Raw genomic sequence first — 19,737 nt, forward strand, 5'->3', positions numbered from 1 at the left:
CTGTCTGGATTATTAGGGAATCGCTCGTTATCGGAAAAGATTATCTCCAGCACATTTAATTCTCTCAGGCACCCGGTACCTTCCAGGTGTTCCACTTGTCTTGGAGCACTGGAAAGTCTTCCTTGCAAAGGTATCTTTCCCTCACACTTGACAAGAGCTGCCTCCAGAGGTTGAGAGTTCCTGGTCTTTTTCTGATCCTCTGGCCAATACTCACATCTCTGGATAGAGATCGCAGTTGCTTGGCTTCATTACCATCCAGTGCCGCACCATTAGGCATAAGTCTTGCCAAATATTCAATTATTTAAGTGGAAATAATCTTAAAAGAAATAATTAAAATCACTTACAAAGGGAGGAATTGTTGGAAATTATATCACTTTTCTAATTAATTTTTTAAAGTAATTATTTTAATTAATCAAAAGCAGTGTATTAGTCTTAAGCAGTGTAATTTTCCACTTTAGCCAGCATGTCGCTAAGGTTTTTTTTGACAGACTTATTGTTAGATCATTGAAATTTTCAGTTTTGCTAAACTAACCCTGATAAGCTTCAATGAACAAAGGAAAGGTGGACACCAAGGATCCAAAATTTGTGGGCCTCCAAGGACATACTGGAGTAACAAAAAGAGACTAACAAAGACATTACAGACTAAGCATAGTAGCCTCTGTCGGGGAAAATTGATACAAAGGCTGGAAAATGTGGACTAATTAGCACCAGAAGCAAGAAACCAGCTAATAGAATAATAATTAAGGAAGAGAATTACGCAATTTAGAACCAATGAACAATAAGCTGTTTGCTGAAAACGTGTAAGTGAAAACTTTTGGAAATGAAGTTATCTGCTACGCACCCCAGCTAGGAATAAAGTAATGCCTACTCCCCAATACTATAAAGAGTTTGGGAGTTTAATTTAATGGGATGTTTTTTGCGCCATACTGAGGATCCCAGAGGCGGGCACAGGGCAGTGGGTGTCCATGCTGAGGCCTTGGCGGCTCACGCAGCACAGCCAAGGGGCCTGGGGCAGCCCCGGGCCCGGCCCGCGCCTCTCCCCACAGCCGCTCGGCCCCGGGCCGGCGCCTCGTCCCCAGCCCAAGATGGCGGCGCGGGTCAGCCCTGTGGGAGGGGCGGGGGCGGGGAGGGTTTCCATAGCGGCGGTGTCACATTGGGGCACTTCCCGGTCGGAGGCCGCCGGTCCCGGGGCAGCGAGCACAGACGCGCCGCTGGGGAAGGCGGCGGAGGGAGGCCCCGGGAAGAGGAGGAAGCCGAGCAAAGGTAAGGACGAGCCGGGACTTTGCTCCGGCCATTGTGCGGCCCCGGGGTGGCCGGCTGGACCCGTCCATTGCGGGGGTGCGAGGGGGCCGCGTGTGTGTGTGGAGGTGCCGCGCCGGACCCTCCATTGAAGCGCGCGGGTTCCTCCCGGCTGCGGGGAGGCGGGCGCTACCATCCTGCCCTGGGGGGGCGCGTACCCCCCGCGGGGCCGGGAAGGTGGAAGTGGCGGGAGCCGGCTCCCTCAGGGTGCTGGGGTGCTCGGACCGTTCCATTCCCAGCGGAGGGGTGTTCGTGGTTTTGGAAGCTCCCTGTTCTTCCTGCTGGAGGGGGGGCGCGCGGGGGGCTGCGGGACGCGGCGGAGCCGGGAGGGCTGGGGGAGCCCGGGGGAAGCCCTGTGGAGATGCCCCTGGTCCCGTTGTAAGGTTGGAGTGAGGTGTGGCGGCGTGAGGGGCCGCAGTCAGAGCGGGGCCGGGGGTCTTGTGTGTGTGGGTGTGTGCTTGAGGGAGTCACGGCTGTAGGTCGGACGCTTGGGGGCCTCCTTTCCCGGCCATGTGGGCGCGACACTGCCACCGCAGTCGGGACTAGGAAGGATTTCCATGGCTGAACACATTTCCCTTTAATGTGACTTTCTGGCACTACAGCTCTCTCTGTACCTGCTCCCTCCTCTGCTTTTTGTAATACTTCAGGTATGTGGTGGAAAGTACCAGGCTGGCAGCGGTGGGCTGGGACGGGGCGTCCCCCAGGCTGTGCTCAGCCCCGGCTCTCCGTGGCCCTCTCCCAGCATTCAGTCTCCGCTGGGATTGCCAGCAAAGAGCCAAGTATTATCAGGTGTTTCAGGTTCTTTCTGTGGCGGGGAAGGCTGCCTGTAGAAAACCACCGAAGCCACTGGACTGCCAGCTGAACGAGAGTCAAGTGGTGACTTAAAAGTCACTGTCTCCAAACTCCTGTACCAGTTGTTCACGCACATATGCTCGAGAATAACTTTCTTTGTGCTATTTACTGCTTGGAGGAGGCAGCTGCACTGAAAGCTGGCTGTGAGGGGAGCTGGTTTTCAGCTTTCGCTGAATTACAGTGGAGCGAAAACAAATCCGCATCTGCCCTGTTCACAACAAATGTATCTTGCGGAGGATCATTTCAGTTAAGATAATTACATTAAATAATTGTTTTCTATGGTTTTCTAGCTTGCTGCGTGCCCTGCAATCTAGAGCTGCTGTGTGACAGTCGAAACTCCAGCTCTACCAGGCGTGTGTGTATTAAACGCAGCGGCCAATCAGCAGTGCCTGAAACTAAAGGCGATTTGCCTCAACGCTTTGTAGTGTAAATATTCCTGCTATGAACAAAGGAGGGTGTGTCGTTTGGCTTGTTTCATTTGTACTTCCATGTGCTTCCTCATCTGTGGCCAGTCAGTGATTCTGTATAGGTTCTGAAACAGTAGCAATTTCACTTTGTTGTGAATTGTGCATTTGTGCTGTCTTGGGCATTTTACTGAGCTGCGGTGCTCAGAGGCTTGGTGCTATATTAGGCATTTTTGTTATGTTCTTTTTAATAACTGTGCTCTGAAGTGACTTAGTTTTGCTGCTTTGAAACTTTTACTATTTCTGATTATAACTTCTAAGTTAATTTAGCTGAGATGCAGTGTAAAATAAGTATTCAGTAGAACTGCCTTTTAACCAGCTGTTCCTCTGCCCTCTGATTATACAGCACAGAAACCACCAATTTCAGACTTAATGTTTTCCCAGCCAGTTATCTGTGCAACTCTAAAACACAGTGCTTCTGAAATATCTGTTTTCTGTGAGGGGCCATAATGTTTGGTTTAAAGGAGATGGTAAATGACACTAAAATACTGATTTGTGCAAGGCAGGCTCTCTTTAGACTGTTTTGTCTTTGTGTGTTTAAGCAGTGCAGTTGCGTGCTGCTCCTGTGATTCCTGGTACTTGGGAACTGGGGGTATAAATTTTTAATGTTAACTCCTTAGTATCTAAGTTAAACAGATACTACAGTAGTGCACACACAGGGTCGACCTGAATCTTTAATTGCCAACTTTAAGGAAAATCTCTTCTCTGGGTAGAATCATACTGCATAGAAGTACAATAAGCTGTAATTTGCTTTGCAATCTGGCTCCTGCTAATTATCCTGAAGCAGAGTATTGGGTAAAAAAGAGACCTGGCTCCAGCTATGGAAACAGGTAATTGAATGTATTATGAGTGTGTGTGAAGTTGCGAAGAGCTTTGCTCACTGCAGGTATTCCTTTCAAATCTCAGCTAAAATACCAGTAGTTTCACAGCTACTGAATGTGATACTCCCAAGAGTGAGTAGATGTGTGTCACTAGAGGAAACATGGGATGGAATACAAGGGTTAGTTCTTCAGGAAAAGACAAAGATCAAAGGTATGTGTGGGTGGGTTGGTGGTTTTTTCCTTCAATTTTTATTATAGCCTTGTTGATTGCAAGGGAAAGCAGAAAGGGTGTCAGGTGCTCTTGATGGCACCTGCACTGTTTTAATTCTTGAATTAAAAGTTTTTCCCATATGCTGTTTTTCAGAAAGACACTGAGCAGGTAATAGACTCTGTCTTTCTGTTGATATTTCTTTACAGGAGAGAGTTCTGCAGGCATTGAAATAAAGCAGGTTGGCTGAAAAAGCAAAGCAAAGGCAGTTTAGTTTCCAGCATACATCCCTAGGAAAAGGTGTTGCTATTGCAATGCAGGGACTGTCTGCTATTTGATTGTGTTGATTTTCAATACTGCTTGCTATCGCTGTACTCAAAATTACTGTTGAAAGACAAAACTTTTCTTAACAAGTTATGTACAAGAGAAATGGTATAAAACACGCATGTAGTGTTATTTCAGAGAACAACTAAATTTGCCAGAAGTCTGCACTGTCTGCTAAACAGATGCTAGCAGTAGCTAAACAAAATATTTGGGCACTGAAGGCAATACAGGAGTAGCACTTTCTGGCTGGGAGTCAGAGGTCAGGTTGCTCTGGTGCACTGGAGCATTCACTTTTCACACATTGAGGTAGAACAGAGTTTCTGTATTGTCCCCATCTCATTTCCTCCCTGTTACGTGACAAAGTTTTTATAAGTGGTGAGGGTGCATAATTAAGCTATTATTAGCCTTAAGTGGTTTTCAGAGCTGCTGTTTTGTTTTTTCCTAATGAACAGCCTTTTCCTCTACATACACACAATAAAATGTCATGTAACACGATGTCTCAGAGGCAAAGTATTGTTAGTTCGTATTTACAAAACTAAGGTGAGATAATGCCTTTGGAACGTCAAGTTGAGTGGGAGACTCTTGTTTTGCAGTTGATTATGCATAAGATTCAAGAAGAATCTGGGCCCAAAGGTATAGTGTAAAACTGGTCAAAAGTGCTTTGGACCTGGTTTGAGGGATGTCTGATCTATTTGATGTTCTTAACATAATAGGTGTTATTAGCCCAGTAAATAATTAATTGTCATGGAAGTTATATTTGCTAATTTTGGCACCAGTAATCAAGAGGAAGCTGGCAAGGTGCAGTTCTAATGATATGTTTTAACAGACACTTCATTTTTGATTGGTCTGTGTGTGCTTAAATATTTAATTCAGCAGACATTCATGGAAAGTTGACGGGGCCTGCAGTTCAAACTGTTCTTCACTGATTGTAGCGTCTCATGGCTTCGTGTTCATCTCTGCTTATTTAGAATGTTTGTGTGTGGATTTTTTCAGCTGCCTTCAATCCCTGCTGAGTCTCTGCCCTGTGTTACTTTTTCAGTGCAAAAAAGTTGGTTGTAATTTTCCGTCTGCAGCTTTACCAAAGGCTTCCTTTTGGCAGCTGCATTTCTTTTTCATGGTGTCTGTGGCTTTGATGTTTAATTTATTTTTTTTAATTGTTTTAGCAGTTGATAAAGGAGCGTTCTTGTGATGTCCTGTTGTAGTTCCTGTACTACTTTGCCATGTGCTGTAGATCTGTAAGGGTTATGTGAAGTCATAATTTAGGAGCAGTTGCATCTTTTCTTATGTCTTTTTGAATTTTACTTTGCCTTTTTTTTTGCGCCTTTTTTTTTTCTTGAGCATGAAGAGATCAGGAGAGTTGAGACTTGAATCTGAGCACAAGATATCTAGCTGGATTAGCACAGGTGGTGAGGTTCAGCAGGTTCTATATGGTTTTGAAAACATGAAATATTTAATATTCCTTAATTTACAGATTTGTGCAGGTATTGGAAGAAAAAGCTGTATAGGTTAGTAGATATGTTGGATTTCTTTTCATCTCAGCTCTGATGTGAAGTTTCATTTAACTGTTCTTTCAGACTTGTGTAAACTTGCTTTTAGCAGCAGGAGGGAGATTATATAATAAATTTTTTAAAATGTACTTGCTGTGCTGTCGTTGTTGGAGATTAAGTCCTCTATATTTGGCTTCAGGGAGGGCCAGGCTTATTGTCAGTGAATCCATCTGCCCTACTTGGGTATCCTTTTCTGAAATCGATGAGGAATTGATGGAACTGTAGGTTTATAGTTACTGGAAATGGTGACTTGTTCGGGTTTTGTTTCTGAGAAGGAAATGTTGGATGTCAGTGCCAACCTGTGCTTGTTTAGTAATCTTAATTGCATTTCTTGTGTTTTAAAAAGTGGATTTTTTGCATAGTTTTGCCAGCTGAGGTTGCTGAAGGAAAATACTGCTTTGGAATTTTCAGTTACTCTATCTCTGTTGTAGTCTTGCACTTTTAACCTTTTAACTGCTCCCAAGAGATAACAAACATTGTATTTTATAGCACTTTTTTTTTTTCTTAGCACATACTGAGGTTTATAACGTGTTTGTTAGAAGAAGGTGCACGTTTTGAGTCCATAAACAGCTAAATAGATCCATAAGCAGTAGAGCTCCCCAGTCATAACAAACACTTTTTTTTGTTTTGTTTTGCTTTTAATGAGGATGGAAACAGGGTAGGAAAGGCAGTTTATAGGCAAACATATATTCTAGTGATTTGAAGCTGAAAAATTTATTTATATTTTTATTTTCCTCCCACCTTCAGGACATGTATACCTCTGAGAAACCTTCTCCAACAAGATACCTTGCTTCAAGACCTGTCTTGGATTATATACAAAGAAGTTTCCAGTCATGAGTAAGTAGATTTCTTTCTTTCAGAAAAAACCCAAAACCCTTAGGTGGCAGTTTAGAAGTACTGTACTTCTGTAGTAGGTTTTGGGAGATGGTTATTCTTTGAAAATATTCATACAGAGTTTTGTATCTGCAGTCCTGTAAAAATAACCAAATAAAGCTGAGATTTGGCAGATGCCATTTTTAATCTGCAAGTTTTTGATCAGTGTGTGCTCTGTAAGACTTCTCTGTAGTTTAGTCTCATTTTCAAGAAGTTGAGTTCTGTGACAAGATGATGTTTGTTTTATTGAGTATAAATAAAACATGTAACTGAGAGGAAAATGCCTTGGATTTGCTAAGAATTCCAAAATTTATGACTGCCTAGTAAATTAAAAAAGCTGTTAAAAATCCAACATAAATGAATGGACTTCATTTTATAGGAAAAAATAAATGGGTTACTCAATTACTAGTGTAGAGGTTTGATCCCAAAGGAGTTCTGGCATGTATTGGAATGATCTGAGCCATAGAAAAGTGTGACTTAATATCTGTTATGGTGGAAAAAAACAGATGAAAGACACCGGAAATTTTGGTTTAGGTCATATCTGATGGGTGAGATAACCTCTTTTTAGTGAGCTCTTTTGAGTATTTCAGGGTCTCGTAAGTTTTGCAGATGTGAGACTCTTCGTGCAGGTTTTGTCAGCAGTGTTACTTTCATGTAGAAATCAGGATAAAATTCCATTTGCACAGGAACTGGATTTGTAATGTAGCTCAGCTTCAGCACAACTGTACTGAACATGCTGAAGGAAAAGCATCTTGTTCGTAGGATAATTATATCCTGTGTTGGTAAAAGAAGATGATTTGAGTTTCTGGGAGGAAGTGAGTAAAGAAAATTGTTGGTTAAATTTCTTGTCAAACTAAATGAAAAATGATTGTTCTTGACAACTGGAAATAAAAAAGAATGATGAAGGAAGTGCTTGCTAAATGCAGCAGAGGAAAAATTACACCAAAAAAAGGCCTGGAAGAATTGCTGAACTAAAGGGTTCATGCTGGTGTAGCTAGAACTATTTTAGTTTTTATACAGATTTATTTCTATTTTCTTTCATGTTACTATTCATGCTTGTTTACTTTCTGATGTTTAAAGTACTTGCTATATTGCTATTGCATAGAGGACAATTTTCCAGGCAGTTATTGAAGTACTGGAATATCCTGATTTGTCCCTGTATGTGAATCTTCATTTGTTTTATAGAGCTTTTCATGTGCAGTCATTGCCTTGTGTACAGTCTTACCCATAACAAAAAACTGACTCATAGTTGCTGTGTGAAGTGTGACTTCCAGGCTGCTGCTGTCATGATGTTGGTTTGGGTACAGCACATACAGACAGTGCTAGAGCAAAACACCCTTGGTTTAGGTCAGATTTTGAGCTGATTCCAGACTGGAGGGTTCAGCTGTTCATAAGGAAGGGTGAAGACCCTTATTCAAATCAAGGCAGCATTTTGGTTTTTTTTGGATGTTTTTCAATGCAGGATTCTGCAGCCCTGTGGTAGAGCGGCTGCTGAAGCCTGTGCTGTGATGGGCTTCAAGGGCACAACACACAGTGCCTTTCTTTAAAAATATGGTTTAGAGAAGATTAGGTGTTTTATATTTGGCTGATGCTGAATTTCTTAGTTTGTGGTTTACTTGAGAGAAACTTGATCTATAAGCACAATCCTCTTTCCTAAATATCGGTCAGTAAGGTATCATTTATTATGAAGCTTCATTTATTTGCATAGTTCTGTTATTTGTGTGCTTACTCACAAAATCTGTGGGCACCTAGAATGGCTGGATGTATTAAAAATGGTGGGATCCTCTGGGATTCCTAAACTGTGAATCACCTCGTGTCATTCAAACAAAAAAATCTATCTAAATGATGTAATCTCAGCCTTCAAAAAGCCACTAAGAACACCAGAATGCTGTTCTCTGCTGGCTACATGATTGAATCCTATATATATATATATGTTATATGTATTTCCATGGCTCTTTGTGAAGGGCTGTGCTAGGTGCTTAGTCCTAAAATGATTAAATTCTTTTTCTGGTATCTGTCCTAAATTTTTTCACAGGCAGATCATATATATTTGGGTTTTTTGCCTCATTTAGTCACTAGCTCAAGTAATTTTTACTATATAATGTTTGTTGTTTACCATATGAAACTCGTTACATAAAGCTTATCATTTTATTTAAATATCTTGTAGAAGTAAATCTCTTAATATCCTGGTACTTATGAAAGCACATACATGCTTACTTTTAAGCCAGTGATCAGTTAATTTTTTTTGAAAGTGAATGATAGAACTACTTTTTTGTTTAACGTTTTTAATAGTTACCAGGAGTGTAAGTGCATGCTTTGGATTCTGTTCTACTGGATCTTCCCCTGTATTGGGGAAGAGCATTGACAGAATTGCAAAGTTCACCATTCATGGTGGTAGTTTGTTGTTGGACATTACAAAAAAATCTGTTAAAACGGAGGTAGTCCCTATTTAGGCTTTTATTGCTGTGGAACAGCTTTGTAAATGTCTGTTTTCACAAATAAGTGTAAGACAGATTTGTATTTGAAATTGTGCTTTTCCGTTGTATGCCTTATAGGACACTGAGGTGATGTCCTTAAAGGGTTTGTAATAGTGTCAAGTGTGGCTGAGTGAAGTTGATTATTGATTTGGTTTGTATTTAAAGATAACTTTTCAGAGACGTCCTGGTGGATGCAACCTGCTCAGAATGTCCCACCACAGAAAGAGTTGATTTAATTTTCTCCAGCTATTTAGTGGCTAGAAGATCTGTAGTGTCATGATAAATTCTTAATATTATAAATTCTGCTCTTCATTTTTGGGGATTTTCCTGTGCTTTTCTTCTCTGAGGAAAGGTCAGTCCACTTAAATTATTTGAGCTGCTGCAGTGAGACTTAAGGTTATTGCACATTATTGCAACAAGCTGCTGACATCTTCATGCAGTACCAACTTACAATACAGAATATTTCTTTCCTGACTTTGTCTTTCTGCTTTTAGTTTTATTTCTAACACTAAAAACTTCATGCTGCATGCGGTTGGGAAGGTCACCTGATTCTTTGTGCTTCACTCCCATCAGTTCAGGTTTTCTTTCTGTTTGACTGAGGGTAGAAACACATTCCATGTGAGAGAACACATTTTGAGAAATGCTGTGCAGTGTAATCTTACATTGTGCAAATGGTTGGTGTAGCCTGGTAATGATGGGGGCAGTTTTGCCTCAGCAGTTCAAATGAAGCCCACAGTGGTGTGATTAAAGGCTGCTTCTGTTTGATGGTTGGTTATGTTCCTTGACTTCTCATTACAGCTCTGGCTTCCTAGCCTGTGTTCTCAGAGGAACCTGATGGTTTTTGGGATTTCTAAAAACATAGACTTTTTTTTTCTTTCCTTCTATATTCTTGTAGTGTATGTAAAGAAAGAGTTTTGGCTGTCAATTTCCCTGTTCATGAGCATTGAACTTGGGAATCCCGTTAAGATCAGCCATAACAGATCAGGGTGCAGTACTGTAGTGAGTCCCTTTAGGCCAGGTTGGATGGGGCTTGGAGCAGCCTGGCCTGGTGGAAGGTGTCTCTGTCCATGGCAGGGGAATTGGAACTGGATGATTTAAAGTTCCTTCCAACCCAAACCATTCTACATATGATTATTTCTGTGCCTGCAGCTGAGGAAAATGTTCTGGGCGTGTGTAGAGCTCCCTGTCCCAAGGAAGGTCTGTGAGTTAAGGCTCCCCAACCCTCAATCTCCACTCCAGGTGTGTCAGAATGTATCTGGAGTGACCTGAGGACCAAGTCAAACTGTTCATAAAATAAATACTGGGACACAGACCTTTTGTTTGTTTTACCTGAAGTGTAAGTGGCTGTGCATTTTATGTATTGTGGGTGAAGTGTTGCAAATAATTTTAAAGCCGAATGATTTAGTGGAAGAGGCTTTGTAGTCATCACTTCTTTGCAGTGAGCTGAGATGGAATGAAAGAAAGGAAGAAGTCTAGGTTCTGATTCACCAAGATGACTTCATGCTGGGGAAGGAAGCTTACAAGTAAACTAAAATACTTTTACAATATATAATAATGAATAGTTAAAGGATGTCAGGTTATTATGTTACATGCTAGGTTTTTGATTATTTTTGAGCCATGAATCCTGAAAGTCTGTCTAGTCATGAAATGCAAGTTTGAAGCTACAGTTAGTGAAGTGTTTTCACAATTGTTATGATTTCACAGCTCAGTTATCTTCTAATCCTTATAAATACTGTGACTTCAGAAATAGAGAAGAAACTATTGTGTCTCCTAGGTTATCTTTCCTGAAACTTGAAATTGTAATTCTCTATGAAAAACTGAAACTCTGAATAATAAAGAATTGTTGGATACAGGGGACAAAGAGCCATATTGCAGATTTGCAAAAGGTGGCTTTCAAGACTTGTGATATGTTTTAAAAAATTTTTAAGAGTTAAATAATAGCAGTAACCCCCCTGCAACTCAGCTATGTGAAACCCACTAGACTGAAATAGTAAACTGCTGTATATTAGTGAGCCCCCTAAAAAATTGCTTCATTGATAATATTAGTGTTTCAATTCTTCTCTTTATTTTATTGAAGCTTTCAAGGGAGTTCACCACTGTAACTGTGAGAGACAAATGAGGATTTGTATCAGTAGTAGTACACTATTAACTTTTTCATAGTGAGGTGTTCAAGCATAAAAAACACATGATGTTGTTTGGCTCTGGAATCTTGTAGTAGGAGAACTTGTCACTTGTTTTTGCCTCACTGTTACTCTTCTGTGTTTTCTGAACTTTTCAGGTCTTTTCTTGGTGTACTGCTACTTGCTGCTCTATCTCCTCTTTATAGTGCATCTTGTACTGGTGAGACTGTCAGCAACTGGGACAGAGATAAATTTTTGACTCAAAATACAGATTGAGAGATGAAAATTAATGAGTTACAGAAACCTGTATGGTCTTGAGAGGGAAGTATTGAATGAAGTTTCATTAGAAAGGTCTGGGCTACAGGAACTAAGGCTGATCTCAGGGTCTTAAAATTTCATGATCTCTTTAAAATGTTGCCCATGGCAGTAATGGGTTGGTGTCCTTTGCCTGCCTGAATTCCTGCATTGTTCCTTGTTCCATGAGGCTGACTGCAGTGGGGTGGGCTCCCTAAGGCCTTGCCAGGGTAGCTGCATCCATGGTTGCACTGCTGCCCTGCAGGGGTGGGGATCAGTGATCCCTGGGTGAGATGCTGGTCAAAGCTGCTTTTCCCTTGCTGGAAGTGTGCATGGAACTGTAGCTTAAGTTGTTCAGGAATGTGGTAATCTTGGGCTTCCTCTATGCTAAGCAAGGAGAGGCATCTCCAGAGGGCTAATCAGATCTTGGGTGACCCAGTTTCTCACCAATACTGTAATTAAACTGCTCCTCTGGATACACAGGGTGCCTGAGTAGTAATAATAATAACCCAGATACTTTGCACAAAACTGATGCATCACTCGGGGGAAATGCAGGCATGTTAGTAGAAACGCGTTGTTTTAATATTTGCCTTTTATTATGTTGGATTTTTATTTATTCAATTGACGTAATGGTGCAGCTTCTCAGACTTGATGGATTTTTTTTTTTTTTTTGCTCATAGTAGAGCTATTTACATAACTCAGGAGACAAATGAAAGCTTTTTCAAATTTGTCTGTATTTAAACAGATTTAAAATTAATTTAAAAATAATTTTCATAATACTTCCTTTATTTTTGGTCACATTTTAGGATATTTATGGCTGGTAAGTTGTTGCTTTCCTTGCACTTAGCATTTATTTTTAGGTCAAAGAGGCACATGAACAGTTTTTGAATTTTATTCTGTCAAGTATTTACTTGAACAAAGTCCTCAATCTCCGTGGTCTGAAATGAAGTTGCATCTTTGCAGGAGGTTGCAGTTACCAAAAATGTGTTCATCACATCCAGAAGCTGTTTGCAGGTGGTAGGTTCAAGTTGAGTAATGTCACTTTTTACAGGGCTTTGCTAACAAAGAGATATTGTATAATATTTACTGTTTAAATTAATTAAGGTATAGTACAGTTAAATTTGTAAAACTTTTTGCATACGTTTCAGGTACATTGACTGAACATTTTTAATAGGTGTTATATTTATTTTTAGATTTATTTTTCCATAAAAGGAGCTTTGAAAGAATCTTCTTTCATTTAGGCTTTTTCTAGCAGGTTCATGGGACTTCTCTAAATAAATTAGTGCAACATGACGCCTACTTTTAAGGAGATGCAATTTCTGTTTGTAAACCCAAATGTTGGCACTGGCAGGAAACTATTGTTAGTTCTGAGCTGACAGAAGAGCTGTGGCAGGAAAATTGCCATCATTAATGTTGCTGGAGTTCCAGTGTTTTTGTATACACACACTGGTCCCCAAATGTTTCCTTTTTAGGCACTTGCACTTCACCTTTATTCTGCCATGGCTGTGTTGGGAATTAAGGCTGGATTGTTTACAAAATATTTACTTTATAGTACTCTATATGCTAAACAACAAGGATGGTAGAAAGATGGTTATGATAGTAATTTATATTTAAACATTCATTACAGGTTTTATTTGTGATAGATATTTTATGTAATTATTTTCTCTTTATAATAAAAATTATATACGTGCATAAAATACATTAAAATTCTTTTATTTATGTGTTTATAAATAAAGGAGAGTCATCTTTTAACATTTATCTGCCTCAGTGTTTTGATTGATGGCCAGTAAGGAGTGCTGAATTATTATGACTAATTGGCATACACAAGAGTACATGCTTTTGGCATGATAATATTCTCCCATTACATCGTTTTTTATTTAAATCTTAGTCTTTGGGCCTCTCTCTGTGCTCCTTTATATAGAACATTGCACAATGATGCCTTTATCGTGGGTCTTTGGTGCTCCTGCAGCAGAAGGAGTGAGTAGCACAGGAACACTGTAACCTTGTTCTCTGGAGTGAGTATCAAGTATCTGCCACTATGTAAGCAATTCATATTTCTGGGATCCTATTCATCGTGTGATAAGTTGAGGGTGGTGTTCAAGTACATTCCAAAGGGGAAAGGATGCAGACATTCCCAACTAAAATCCAGATGAAAAGCAGCAGTTATGAATGCAGGCATTTGGGTGGGCACCCCCTTGTCTGCATAAGGCACTGTGCAGTCACAGACCAATGTTGCAGTTACTGCAGGAGGACTTCTAGAGGCTGCAGTTTTAATTAGTTCCCTAATGATAGTGTTATTTCCTGTTGAATCGAGGAATTCACAAAACAGCTGAATGCAATGAAAGATTAGAAATGGACTGAAGAACTTTTCCCAACAGCAGTATTAAATGAGGTGTTCACAGGACTTTCCTTGCCTCTCATGAGTCAGGGTGATTCTCACTTTCCATACAAATGGTTGAATAACATGCATCAATGTGTAGGAAAAGTGAAGTACTGCTGCTCAGTGGTGTAACTTTATCACAGATATGAAAAATAACTGAGCTGCAGTCTCATTTTATTTTGTTATTTGTGTTCATATTCAAAAAAAGAGCACCTGATTTGAAAGATGTGTGGTTATTTTAAGCTTAATTGACTAAGCTTAATTTTTTCTTAAATTGACTAATAGTTTTTTCAAGAAAAACTATTTTAACATGCTTTACTCAGCTACTGATAGGAAATAACTTCTCTGATCTGTACCACAGTTGGAAAATATTTGGGGTTGTTGCCAGAAGTGGGGTTATGTAAGTAATGTCAGCGAGATTGTTGGCTCCATATTTGTTTAAATTTTAAGATATTTTCTTTACTTAAACTATCCAGCCTGTTATCCTTTCACTGTTTAGAAGGATGGTTGCAGATATTTGTGGTGAAGTAGCTGCACTTAGGTGATATCCTATCAATCAGCTGATTATAAGGCTTTTTCAAGCTCTCTTTGCAAAGGACTCTCTCCCCTAAAATTAAGATACTTTAATTCCTAAAAGTATGTGGGAGACTGCAAGATAGCCTTGGAATGTTTTCAAGGCTGTTGGTAAACCTGGACCTATCCTGCCCAGAATTTCTGAAGCAAGCATGAAGCTGTGCAGAACTCCCAAGTTCTCCTGGTTTGGGAAGCTGGTGTGATGTGTTGTTTTCTTTCTTCTCTTCCATTTTCCCCCTCAGTTTTATTTTGTGTAAAATAATGGTCTCCAGAATGGGAGGCATACCAATACACTGTAGAACCTCAGTGCTTTTGGCCAGGGCAGTCATTACTCTTAACAGATCACTGATGTAAAAGGGCACTTTGTTTTAATGAAGCACTTTGGTTTGCTATAGGAGAGGATTCTTGAATGTGGTCTTTCTGTTTTAGCCTTGAAAAGCTCTTTGAAAACCTGCCTAATTCTGCGGTGGAGTGCTGAAAGCCTTACTCAGGGCTCTTTTGAGCTCAAGTCAGACTTGCCAGAATTTTTAGGGACATAGGGAAGTAGGTCTCTCACCAGAATGTTCTGTTGCATTCAATAAAAAGCTTTTTCCTTCTCTTTTTACTTTGTAGTAGAATTTTATCCAGCATTATATGAGGAGTTTTATTTTGTGGTGCTACTGTGTCTGAGTTGTACAAACAGTACAATGGCATAACCTTCCTCTCCTGCACTCCCCCAAATTTACGTTTGGAGGTGACACTTGGGGGCTGCAGCTCTGAGTTCCTGCAGTGATGCTGTGCTACAGCCATGCTTGTGATCAGGCTGCTCTGCAGACCCTCTTTGCCCTGGGAGCTTCAGCACAGTTACAGCTCATTTCATATCTGGCTGCAAAAACTAGACCAGCTTTTAGCTTCTCCTCCCCAGCTGATTGAAATTACTGTAAGAATGTTTGAAGGATGTCATGGTGTTGGAGAACACGAGAGAAAAAATTTGGCTTGCTGTAAAAAGATGAGGTACAAATTGAAAAGTGTCAATTTTGCTTTTTATTTGCTCCTCACTTTCTTCCCTGCCCCCCTTCCATCCCTTTTCTATGTTGGTGCAGTGACAAAATATTTGTACATTTGCTTTAAGTATGTGGTAGGAAAGTTTTCTTTTTAGAGCAAAGGCTAATGAGTCACTTTTAGTGACATTTCAGTATTTATTTATTCCTTGTGCATTAAAACAAACTCAAAGAAATAATACTTATGTCAAACTCACTGTAAGGCTCTTGAGATGTTTTTTTCCCCCTCTTCTTAATGCAATCGGTCATTAAGTGGAACATCATTTAGGAGAGCTAACACGATTTGTGGTTTTGTTTAACACTGTATATTCAGTGGACTTACAGGATGTTATAGCAAGGCCAGGTTACCTGGGTGTTACTCAGCGAAATTTCACAAGGATAAATCCACTGCAAGGGGAGATCTTCTGTTCCTTTAGCACTGGTGTAGTGCCAGTAGGAGTTAAAATGCTAAGTTGCAGTGGCTGAATGTTATATCGTTCAGCCACTGTAGAGAGATTACCTTTCTTGTCTGGACCATGGCAGTTGTTGGCTGAAACTTGGCGTGACTTTAAATCTACAGCTGCAGAGAGTATAGGGAGCAGTAAATGCACTACAGTTTTTCATCTGCCAAAACTGAGACAGTGTTTGTGTGTTCCTCTGTTCTTGTTCATGGAATAAGTAGGGAAGGTGTTCTTCATTTGGATAAATTGAATGTCTTAAGGTGAAGCTGACTGAAGAAGTCTCAGATCGCCAAATGTTTCCTCCATTTTGTCTTTGATGGGGGAATAGGAGGACTCTTCAACAGAGGAAGCATTTATATGTTTTTATGAGAAATAGGATTGAATATGAAGGAAGTGGGACCTCTCATTGCAGCACACTAAATAAATCCAGATGTAAGAACAGAGGCAAACCAGAGATAACCATAAAGGTAGCTACAACCAGCCACTTAAACACAAAACATCTCAAATACAGCTCTAGCATTAACCTTAAGTAGTCACAGTTAACATGAGTGTCGTATTCAGGTGCTAAGCTTGGATTTTTAAAACTTGTTAGTTGAAAGCTGCTTTGAAAGGCTGCACTTCTGAGTGAACATGGCAAGAGAGCAAGAGGCAGAAGTCTGAAAGTGAACAAGTAATGATGTCTCCCATTAGAATGCAACTGCAGGAAGCAAACAGAGCCAGGTGCACTTCCTTTTAAAGGGGGGTGGTTCTCTTCTGCTCTGTAACCTTCGGGTTAATTTCCATTTGCTACTTTTGGAATGTTGAATTTGTTCTTCCTTTGAATGTGTCTCTTTGTAATAGTTTCTTCAGCACTGAGGTAGATTGTATTTGGGGGATTAGATCCATTTTAGTGTTAGATTAGCCTATTACAGAGTATTCAAAAACTTGTTTTGAAAGTTTTGAGTTTTGTGTTTGTTTTTTTTGTTTGTTTGTTTTGGTTTTTTTGTTTTGTTTTTTTTTGCAGAGGCAGAAAGCCACACCATGTACTATTTGCTGCACAAACTGTGGCTGCAAATACATGGGCTTAATAAAAGTAATGTGTAGTTTGCAGTGAGCTAATAAGGTTTGATGGTCTTCCTGGTGCCTCTCTACAGCTGCATTTTATTACTTGGATTAAATGTACATGCAGTGAAGGATTTAATCACGCTAACAAATAGCAGTGCATAGAATTTTCTAGTTTTTCTTTGCCTCAGGGAGGTACAAGATTATTAGTCTCATTCATATCCTCTTCAAAAGGAAACCAAGTAAGGGTTTAAATTAAAAGCAAAGTTTTTATTTTTTGTCTTTTTTGGAATTGAACACACATTCATTTTTATCAGTCTATGCCTGATTAAACTAATGAATGTACTTTGACTTCAGTATTAGCACATGTAAGATGCTAATAGTTTTGGTTTTGTTTAATTCTGCAAAACCAAAAAAAGTCTTTAATGACAACTGTGGCTTCTTTCTGCATGCTTAGGTTTGACAGGACATTTAATGATACCTTTAGCTTAAGATAAATTTGTTGGTTAGCACTACAGCCGTGACCCAAATCCAGGCAGTGTAAAATTGCTGCATATTCTGTTTGAAATGCTGCAAATGCAGGAAATGCTGCATATTATTGGAGAATATATTTGAAATAGTTTTTGTTATTGTAGTTGCAGCTTCGTTAATGTCTGATTTCTTTTTGAGACTTCTAGTATGGAACTTCTTTTTTCTCAGAAAAACCTTCATTTGCAGCTAGATCTATGTGAAAATTTGCCATCTAATATGAGGAAGACTGAGAAATCCTGTGGAGTGTGTGCATTCACTGAGATGAGATCTTGTAGTACCATCCATCCTCTTTCTTCCTTTTGTTTAAAAAACCCCCACCAAACATTATTTTATCAATCATGTAAAGCACAATGCTTAGATACAGCCTTTTTTGGGGGGGTGGGAGGGTGATGGTGGAATTCCATTTGCTTTGTTGTTGCTTTCTTGGCCATTTCATGAGCCTGATGAAGTGACCATTTGGCCTTTGAAGGGCGTGGTGTGAGTGTGAGGAGAAAGAAATTTAATTAATTTGAAGAATCTGTGATTCTATTCTTACTCATTTTCGTAATATTTTGTAGCTTGCTTAACACAACCCTAATCACATGGACCCTAAAGACACGAGTACCTCTGTATCTAAGGGATTTTGCACTGCAGCCTGAGCTATTCCTTTTGCCAGGTCTTTATGGGGTAAATATTTGAGAGCTTTTGCAACTCTTTGAACTGTTGCTAAATGGTGCAGTTTAAATGCACTTTTATGTCTAAATCTACAGTTCTACAGAAAATATATGAGCGAAGAAGAAGCAGTACCCTTTTCTCACAGAGGTGACAGGTATAAAACACATTTATTGGGAAGAAAAAACAAACAGTACATCTATACGTGCTTTTTTCCTTTTTGTAATTTTTTTTTTTCAGAAGAGTGCATCAAGACTAATGTGAGCACAAACTTCTGATACTGATCCCTGTGAGTGTCTGGTTTCTGTTATCAGGGTGATAAAAGTGATCTACAGGGACATTTCCCTTGATTTCATCGTGGCTCTCTGGGAGACTCACTGTCTCTCTTGTTACAAAATGTGTCCTAGCAAGAGCTGAGGGGGGGTGAAAACTGGTGCAAAAAGGGTGGCAGCGAGAGCACTGAGCATGGATGGGGTTTGCAATGTGTAGTTTTACTTCAGTGTGTGCAGTTAGGGTCTGTGGAATGTGGCCCTGTGTTTTTCTGTCTTCCCTTTTTTCCCAGTTATAGCATTTGTTTTTCTATTTTGGGTTTATAGGTTTTTTCCCTGGAACAAATATAATTACTTTCATTGACCATTTATTGAAGTTTTCCATCATCTGAATTTAATGAACAGCTTTCTTGTATGTTTACAGTGTAAAGAAAAGCAGTCTTTTAAAAAATAGCTTTCTCTTGAAATTCTTACTTTTCCAGCCTTTAGATCAAGCTACTTTCTCTTCCCAAGAAGATGCCTTCTAAACAAGGCTCCTATATCTGCATCAATTTATTTTAAAAACTGCAGCCATAGTTTCATGCCTCAGAATTGGAAGCCAACTGCTAGAAATGAAGAAAAAACATTCCTAAATGGATGCAAATTCCATTGGATTAAGCAGTTACTAACACTGAAGGACCATTGAGAAGACTGTGAGGATGTTTATTTATTTTTATGTATTTTTTGCAAAATGCACAGCCAAAAGCAGTCATTTGAAAAACGAGCTCCTGAATAATAAATGGAGTTATGTCACTGGTGCAAACATTGTTACAAGAAAGCTATCAGAATTTCGCATCGGAGTTCTATGTGAGCATTAGGTTTTCTTCTTCTTGACTCGATCATGCTTCAAAGAAAGACCAGTAGAAAATAATGAAGATTAAGAATCTAAAGTTTCAGAGATGTATGGGGACAGTTAGCTATTGATCTGGAACTCTAGAATTCTCGTCCAACTGCAATGGATTATTGAAAACTTAGTAAAAACTGTAGGCTTCAGTTCAGTGATTGGAAAATTAATTCAAAATATTAGTGAGAAACAATAGATAAACCTACTTCATAGCAGCTGTAGTAATAACTTGTGTTATGATACATTGCCTGTCTTAGAGTTCAATGCCTGATTGTTTTGAGGTAATAATTTGAAGACCAGTTGTGACAGGAAAACTCAGAAAGGAGTATCATGGAACAAAATATTTCTGGGGGTAGTGGGGATAGTTAAGGTGTTTGCCTTAGCTGTTGGATAGACTTTATCTGAATTCATTGCTTTTGCAAGAAATTATGAAGGGACCATGCAAATGTTCTTACAATATACTCTTCCTCTTATTTGATATTTAAAGACTCTTTTCCCTGTTGCCTGACTGGTATTTTAATCCTTTAATCTATTCTTGAAAACTTTTATCCCACGTATGAGTTAGTGGTTCCTGATGGGAAAATAATTTTCACTTTCTCAGCCCCTTTGCTGAGATAGGAGGGACAATGAAGCAGTTGTCCCATGTGTGG

The 19,737-nt window shown here is 39.6% G+C and overlaps 1 protein-coding gene across 2 annotated transcripts in view; it reads left to right on the forward strand.

Annotated features, from left to right (window-relative positions):
- The first annotated feature begins 1,165 nt into the window (after nucleotides 1-1,165).
- Nucleotides 1,166-19,737, forward strand: part of USP6NL (USP6 N-terminal like) — a 112,180-nt gene continuing 93,608 nt past the window's right edge. The window contains exons 1-2 of one of the 2 annotated variants that reach the window (XM_066318819.1): nucleotides 1,166-1,263; nucleotides 6,263-6,352. In XM_066318819.1, coding sequence (XP_066174916.1) covers nucleotides 6,349-6,352 — 4 coding nt within the window. In that variant the 5' untranslated portion in view covers nucleotides 1,166-1,263; nucleotides 6,263-6,348. Of the gene's footprint in view, nucleotides 1,264-6,137; nucleotides 6,353-19,737 lie in introns of those variants that run through there. The other variant, XM_066318820.1, reaches the window with a different exon arrangement.

This window comes from Sylvia atricapilla, chromosome 5, assembly GCF_009819655.1.
Source record: "Sylvia atricapilla isolate bSylAtr1 chromosome 5, bSylAtr1.pri, whole genome shotgun sequence".
Lineage (NCBI taxonomy): Eukaryota > Metazoa > Chordata > Aves > Passeriformes > Sylviidae > Sylvia > Sylvia atricapilla.